General features: G+C 61.0%; 1 protein-coding gene across 1 annotated transcript; it reads left to right on the top strand.

The window, feature by feature from the left end:
- The first annotated feature begins 2,749 nt into the window (after positions 1–2,749).
- On the top strand, positions 2,750–6,557 carry Fxyd3 (FXYD domain containing ion transport regulator 3). Its single transcript, XM_048329796.1, has 7 exons — positions 2,750–2,797; positions 4,176–4,208; positions 4,300–4,323; positions 5,044–5,118; positions 5,338–5,374; positions 5,896–5,933; positions 6,396–6,557. Exons 1-7 carry the CDS (start codon positions 2,758–2,760, stop codon positions 6,413–6,415), a joined length of 267 nt encoding a protein of 88 aa, XP_048185753.1. The 5' UTR covers positions 2,750–2,757; the 3' UTR covers positions 6,416–6,557.
- Positions 6,558–7,517: the final 960 nt, after the last annotated feature.

Raw genomic sequence — 7,517 nt, forward strand, 5'->3', positions numbered from 1 at the left:
CAGGCAGCCGGGGACAAAAGTCCCTCTGTCTAAGAAGGCGGAACTTGGGGGGAGCACCCCCCCACGGGGGGACATGTGGGGGCCTGCACAGCCCCCAGCAGGAAGGCATGCTGGGAGCAGGGCTCTGCAGGGAGGGCGGGGGGCGGGCTCGGGGCACTCATCCAGAGTGCACCCCGGGGGGGGGGGGGAGCAGCAGCTGGGGACCCCTGCCTGGAGGCGGGCTGCAGCCCAGCCCTGCGTGCGAGCCAGTCCCCGGGCTTGAACTCAAGGCCTAGGCTGTGTCACTTGCGCCAGAGCTTCACGGTCGGCTTTTCGGTGGTTCATTGAGGATCAGCGTCTCATGGACTTGTCCTGTCTGTCCGGGGCTGGCGTTGAGCTGTGGTCCTCCGGGCCTCAGCCTCCCGAGTCGCTGGGGTGACAGGCGCGGATCCGGGGTGTGAGTTCTGGTCCCACAGGTCTGCCATCTCAAGGAACCAGCACAAAGCCGGAAGTGGCACTGTGGCTCAAGCGGTAGCGCACCACTGGAGTGAGAAAGCTCAGGGACAGCGCCCAGGCCCTGAGTTCAAATCCGGGGACTGGCACACACGCAAATACCACAGAGGCAGTCAAGAAGCTGGATCTTCACACAGTGGAGCTGCGCCCCACTGTCAGGCACAAGTCTGGTCCCCACAATCTGCCCTTTCCAGGGGTCCTCTGGGGCCCAGGACCTCGGAGGAAGCCGGACTCTGTCCCACTGGCTGCCGGCTGAGCCTGTGGGGGGTGGGGGGAGCTGTCCTGGGGCTTGAACTCAGGGCCTGGGCGCTGTCCTGGAGCTTTTGTGTTCAAGGCTGGCGCTCTACCACTTGAGCCACAGCGCCACTCGGGCTTTGTGCCGGTTCGTTGGCGATCAGTCTCTTGGACTTTCCTGTCTGGGATGGCTTCGAACCACGATCCTCTGGATCTCAGCCCTGAGTGGCAGGGCTGGCACGCGGAGCCTCGGCCCCGGGCCGGAGCTGTCTCTTTAAGGCAGGAATGGGGTGGGGGAGGCCGCCATGTCCTCTACCTGCCAGGTTTGCTCAGGGCGAGGCAGCTAGCCTGGCATCCGGCTGGGGGTGACTCAGTCTCTCCAGAAACAGCCCGGGGAGCCCTGCAGGTGAGCCCTCCCCCGGCCCCCTCCCCCGCCCTGCACTGCGCCCACCCACCTGGCCACACAGAAGGCCTTTGGTTCAAGACTCTAGAATGTTCCAGCCTTCCAGGTTCTGTGCTTCTTGAGGCTGGAGACAAGAGGAAAGGTCCCACCGTGCAGGGGGCCCAGGCCAGACATTGGGGGTGAGCCTCGGCGGGAGGGGGGTGCTGTGGGAGAGGCACCAGAGGCATCTGGATTTGGGGGGCTGTCTGGATGGTGGGGGTATCTGAGAAGGCTTGCGGTGTTTCAGGGCGTTTTGGGGGTGTCTGACTGGGTGAGACGTGGACTTGGGGGGCCAGGAGTGGGGCTCTAGGCGCTGGAGCCGTCTAGGAAGGGGAGCCGCCTGGGGGGCTCTACGATGGGGTTTGGGGGTACCTTGGCGGCCCCTTCTCTGAGCCCCGAGCCCTGGGGGCTGCTGGGAACGGGGTGGTGCCCGAGGTGGAGGACGGCGGTTCGAAGCCGGCCCGGCAGGAGGAGTCCACGAGACTCGGAGCTAAGCGGCGTGAAGCTGGAAGGGAGCGCGGGTCGTGTGGTCGAGCGCCAGCCTTGAGCAGGAGGAAGCTCGGGGACAGCGCCCGGCCCTGGGTTCAAACCCCAGCACGGGTGTGCACACACTCACGCGTGCCCGGGGATGGGCCGGCGGAGGGAGGTCGGGGCGTTCGTGGGGAGCACGCAGGGCACACGAGTGTGTGCCGCCGTTGCGGGGGGACTGGGGGCTGGGGGGGCAGGGCGGGGAGGCGGGGAGCGTCGGCGGGGCCTGGACTGGGCTTATCGCGCAGCCCTGGTGGTGCCAGGCCGGGCCGGCGGCGGGGAGGGGAGCCGCCAGGTGGAGCTGGGGGGAGGAAGGGGTTCAGGCAGGCACGGGAGGGGGCGGAGATGAGGGGGAGGACGCATGGGGGGGGATTGTCCCCAGCCTCCCTCTCCCCACCCCCACCCCTGCCCCAGGGCCTGGGGCGCCACACAGGCCCCAGCCCCGCACTGTGCTCCAAACCGTCTGCGGGACACACACACACACACACACACACACACACACACACACACACACACACACACACACACACACACACACACACACACACACACACACACACACACACACACACACACACACACACACACACACACACACACACACACACACACACACACACACACACACACACACACACACACACACACACCCTGGAATCTGGCTTCTTGCCATCTTGCTCCTTCACCCTCCCCCCAAAAAACACCCCAAGGCCCTGCCAGTCCTGAGTTAGAAGCAGCCATTGGGGAACCGGGCATAGTTTGCCCCCCTCCCCCACCCTCACCCCGTCCTCAGTTTCCCTTCTGGAAGCCAGTCCAGTGTCCTCCAGATTCCATTACCAGAACCTTCTGCCTGCCTGCAGCCCTGGGAGCTGTGCCGGCGTTTCCTCATCGCTTGATCGCCTGCCTACCAACACCCCCCCCAACACACACACACTAAAAGTTGGGGTTCCTCCTTATCTCTCAGCCCAGCGAGGCTGGCCGGGGAAGGACGCCCCGGCGTGCTGTGGGCTCTGCCCAGGCGTAACCCCGTTTTCCGGGCTCCTTCAGGTCCACATCGCGCCATGTGGGAGGTGGCCCTGCTTGCGCTCACCATCCTGGCAGGTGAGTGGCGCACCCCCCAAAGCCGCCTTACGCCCCACACCCCCAGAGGTGAAAGGGCGGGCTCTTCATTTCCTGAGGCTCACCCTGGTTCCGGTCTACCTCGTCCTCCAGCTCAGCGTGTGCTCCCCCAGGGCTGGCGCTCTACCACCTGAACCACAGCTCCACGTGTGCTTTGGGCCGGTTCATTGGAGAGAAGAATCTCCCAGAACATTCCGGCCTCCCCAGGGTCTGGCTTGGAACCTTAATGTTCAGATCTTAGCTTGGATCTTTGCTGAATGGCTGGGACTACAGGCGTGACCCCAGCACCGCTGGGCAGGGTTCCTACATGTAACGTCTGTCTGCACACACGTGTATTTTTTTAAAGCACCTTTTAAGCAGTGGCCCGTATTGACTCGGCGCTGTTGGTTTGTGTTGTTTAATTTTAATTCTATGTATTTATTCTTGTCAGTTTGTGGGGGCCTGGGCGCTGCTGTCCTCGAGCTCTCTTTTTTTTTTTTTTTTTTTTTGCCAGTCCTGGGCCTTGGACTCAGGGCCTGAGCACTGTCCCTGGCTTCTTCCCGCTCAAGGCTAGCACTCTGCCACTTGAGCCACAGCGCCGCTTCTGGCCGTTTTCTGTATATGTGGTGCTTGGGGAATCGAACCTAGGGCCTCGTGTATCTGAGGCAGGCACTCTTGCCACTAGGTTATATCCCCAGCCCTCGAGCTCTCTTTTTGCTCAAAGCTAGCGCTCTACTTCTTTGAACCACAGCCCCACTTCTGATTTTCTGGTGGTTCATTAGAGACAAGAGTCTCACTGACTTTCCTTCCCCGGGTTGGCTTCGAACCGCAATCCTCAGATCTCAGCCTCCTGAGTAGCTAGGCTCCCAAGTGTGAGCCACCAGTGCCCGGCTTGTGTGTGTGTGTGTGTTTTTAATATCCACCGAGTAGGCTGGGGTAAACAAAGTCACATCTTGCATGCATGGGGGATTGAAGGTCAGGAGTGTGACTCATTTTGGAGAGGCCCAGCCAGCAAAGACAAGAGCAGATGGGGTGTAGGGGTGGGGTGAGGGGGTGAGGGAGAAAGTTTCCCTAAGCATGGGAACCGTCTGTCCCCTGCCCTCTGTGGCAGGCCTGGACTAGCTGCATGTCTAGAAACAAATGGGGCAAACGTACTACCTATTTCAGGTAAGGAAAAGCGTCAGTGACTCACAGGTGTGAGGCTGAGGGGTGCGTTGGTTGGCGCTGTGGCAGCTGGTCTGTGCCCTTGAAGTAGATCTGTCCTCTCCTCTCCCTCCTTCCAGGAGGCCCTCTGTGGAGGCTCTGGGCCTATGGGCTCTGCTGAGGCTACCATTGTCATTTCCCTTCCTTCCTGCTTCTTCCCCCCCCCCCCCCACCCCAGGTTTGCCTGCCCTGGATGCCAATGGTCTTGAAGGTAAGTTGGAATAGTTTTATCTACGCCCCACTCCGCCATCCCCCATCCCCCACCACTGGAGTCATGGTTCTTGTTTTCTTTTTCCTTGCAGATAAAAGCAGCCCCTTCTACTATGGTGAGAATTTGTGGCCCTCCCTAGCCCGCCCCCCCCCTTGCCTCCTACCAACCCCATATGGTGGTGTTTTTGTTTCAGGGACCAATGGCAGGCAGGGTGGGCTGGGCTGGGGCCGGTGGCAGGGTTGCCAGGGGATGGGGGACTGGGATTACCCACCAGAGGCAGGCAGTCGTGGGCTTGGATGTGGGAGGGGGGGCTAGATCAGTAGACACGGGCAGGATGGGAGGCCACACGCAGCTGTCAGGTTCGAGGCCACAGCTAGGAGAACGGTAGAGACTGGAGAAAGCTTCCTGGTGGCGGTGAAGAGCAGCCCACACCCCATTTCTGCCCCCCACCCACCCCTGGCTCCACTGAGCAGCTCCTCTGGTCCCTCTGTCCGGACCCCTCCCATGACCTCTCACCCCTGCTCCAGCTCCTGCGGAGCCAGCCCACCGAGGCGGCCACTGACCTCAGGGCCTTGGTCCATGCTGGGTTTTCTGCTTGGCCTGGGGCAGATGGTTCCCCAAGGCCTCCAAGCGTCCTTTCCAGAAGCCTCTTTCTCCGCCTTTCTTTCCCCTCAGGCGGGGGGCTTGTCTCTACCTGACTGGACATGAAATCCTTTGGTCTGTTTGGGGTGTGGAGTGAAAACGCCGTGTGTGTTCTGTCTCCCCGCAGGCCAAGGGGGGTGGGGGGGGAGACTGGATTGACCTTGAAGTATCCTCCTGCCTTTTCTTTTTCTAGACTGGCACAGTCTGCGTGTGGGGGGGCTCATCTGCGCGGGGGTCCTGTGCGCCCTGGGTATCATCGTCCTCCTGAGTGAGTGCAGGCCGGCTCCAGCCGGGGAGGGGGGCTCAGATCTGAGGATGGCGGTTCAAAGCCAGGGCAACAAGCCCCGTGACCGGCCCTGCACGTGCGCGCGCGAGCACACACACACACACCCCAACAACAACCACCAAAACCACGGATCTGGGAGTGGCAGGCGTGCCCGGTGGATGGGGGTATCCCCTCTCCTCATCACCCCTCCTTCCCCCACAGGTGGAAAATGCAAATGCAAATTCAGACAGAAGCCCAGGTAAGGTGGATTCTGGGTATGAAAGCGTGGTGTTAACACTTCCCCCAGATCCGGGACGCGCCCAGGGCTCCTTGTTCTGAGAGGCTCAGGGGAAGCCAAGCAGGCCGCAGTCGCTCCCGCCTCCCATCCGCACTGTTCAGGAGGCTGGGACCCGCGGATCTTAGTTCAAAGCCAGCCTGGGCAGGCAAGTCCCTGAGACTGATCTCCAGCTGGACGTGGCACTGGGGCTCAAGCGGTAGGGCACCAGCCTTGAATGGAAAATAAATTAGGGACAGCCCTGAGTTCAAGTCGCAGTTAAAGTTTAAAAAAAAAATGCGCAGAGACCCCAGGCCCAGAAATGCTTCCATCCCAGCTCCGGGCCAAGCAACAAGGGAAGCACAGCCGGGGTGAGGACGGACAGACTGAGAGCTGCCCAGCCTTGCACCAGCTAGGCCCCGGGGGTGGGGTGGTGAGGAGGGGGAGGGGGCGGGGGGACAGATGGGAGGAGCTAGATCTGGACCTCTGTGATTTGATTTCCCCAGTCATAGCACCGGAAACGCCCCGCCCCTCATCACTCCAGGTAAGAGAGGCAGCTTGGAAGTGAGGACATGTGTGCATGGCACTCGTTTGCATGTGTGGGTGCGTGAGTGTGCACTCATTTGCACACGTGCCCGAGCATTTTGCCTGCATCTTCTTGCATTTGCCTGTGAGGGAGCGTATTTGCGCGTGTGCTTGCGTTCATGTATGTGCCCATCAATTTGCATGTGTGCGCTCATTTGCAAATGTATGGCAGCATTTGCATGCGTGTGCTTGGCATTTGCTTGTGTGGCAGTGCGCGGACGCAGTGTGCGTTCATTTGCATACGAGTGCATCATTTGCACACATACGTATGCGTGCAGGCGCTCGTTTGCATGCGTGTTTGCGTGCAGTGAGTTCGTTTGCATACGCGCGCGCTCATTTGCATACGTCATGCGCGTCCCTACCACGCCCCTTCCGGCGCCCGGGGAGGTAGAGCGCCCTACATCCTCCATCACCTCCGCAGGCTCTGCCCACAGCTGCTGAACACAGCTCCCCGAATCGGCACGGAGGGCCCTTGCCCCGGGTCCTGGCCCTGCACGGAAGTCCCCCCATCCGGGCTGGCACGTCCCCCCACCCCTCAGCTCTCCTGGGAGGGAGCTGTGTTTAATTTTTAATAAAATGTGATCTTGCTTCCTACCCAGGCTGCCTGGAGACTCTGTGTGCACCGGGGTGAAGCTGGGAGCCAGGGGCTCAGGCCCCCCCTCCCTGCACCCCTTGATGGCGGCCATAGCGGATATGAGAGCCCCCATGGGGCTTCCAAGTGCTTGAGGCTCCCCAATACTCAATGAAGATATCCTAAATGTTCCCATGAACCACCTGCCCCCCACATCTCCTGCCCCCCACATCTCCTCCCCCCAATCTTACAAAACACTGAATCCCCAATATATCCCCTCCTAGAACCTGGACACAGACGGATATGGATGTAGAGGGTCCCGGTTCAAAGCCAGCTCAGGCAGGAACCATTCACAAGAAAACCAGGAAGCCATTGGCAAGACCCTCTCCTCCCCACCCCCACCCCCGGCCCCTTCCTGGTCCCCCAGCCACGGGCAAGGTGGGTGCCAGGCACGTTTGTTCAATTCAGAGGCAAGGAGTGAATTCCTTTTGTTGCGGTGGTTTTTTATTTTGCTGGCGCCAGTCCTGGGGCTTGAACTCAAGGCTTGGGCGTTGTCCGGGTGCTTTCTCGGCTCTGCTGCTCAAGTCACAGCTCCAGCCCTTCTGGCATTTTTGGTTCCCTGGAGAGGAGAGTCTCATGGAGTTCTCTTGCCCGGGCTGGCTTTGAACCGTGGTCCTCCAGATCTCAGCCTCCTGAGTAGCTAGGATGACAGGCGCGAGCCTGCTCTGATACTTCCACGGGGTGAAGTTGAGTTGCGTGCTTCTAGCCCTCTGCGTGAGCACCCCTCAGATCCCCCCACCCCCCCAGCCTGAGGCCGCCCCCCCCCGTCACCTTTGGGGGATCGGCCCCTTCCTCCAGTCAATATGGGGTGTCTGCCCAGCCCCAAAGCTCTGCAAGGCGCCAATTCTCCGTTTTCCCCAGCCCAGCAAATCCTTCCCCCTGGCTGGCTAGGGCTGGACTGACAGTTGGTGA

Source organism: Perognathus longimembris, chromosome 20 (genome assembly GCF_023159225.1).
Source record: "Perognathus longimembris pacificus isolate PPM17 chromosome 20, ASM2315922v1, whole genome shotgun sequence".
Taxonomy (NCBI): Eukaryota; Metazoa; Chordata; class Mammalia; order Rodentia; family Heteromyidae; genus Perognathus; species Perognathus longimembris.

Excerpts from the sequence above, each read along its gene's own strand:
- Fxyd3 (XM_048329796.1), top strand. The coding sequence starts at position 2,758 with ATGTGGGAGGTGGCCCTGCTTGCGCTCACCATCCTGGCAG. Across the intron at positions 4,324-5,043 it reads AAGCAGCCCCTTCTACTATG|ACTGGCACAGTCTGCGTGTG; the intron begins GTGAGAATTTGT and ends TTCTTTTTCTAG. Across the intron at positions 5,119-5,337 it reads GGGTATCATCGTCCTCCTGA|GTGGAAAATGCAAATGCAAA; the intron begins GTGAGTGCAGGC and ends CTTCCCCCACAG.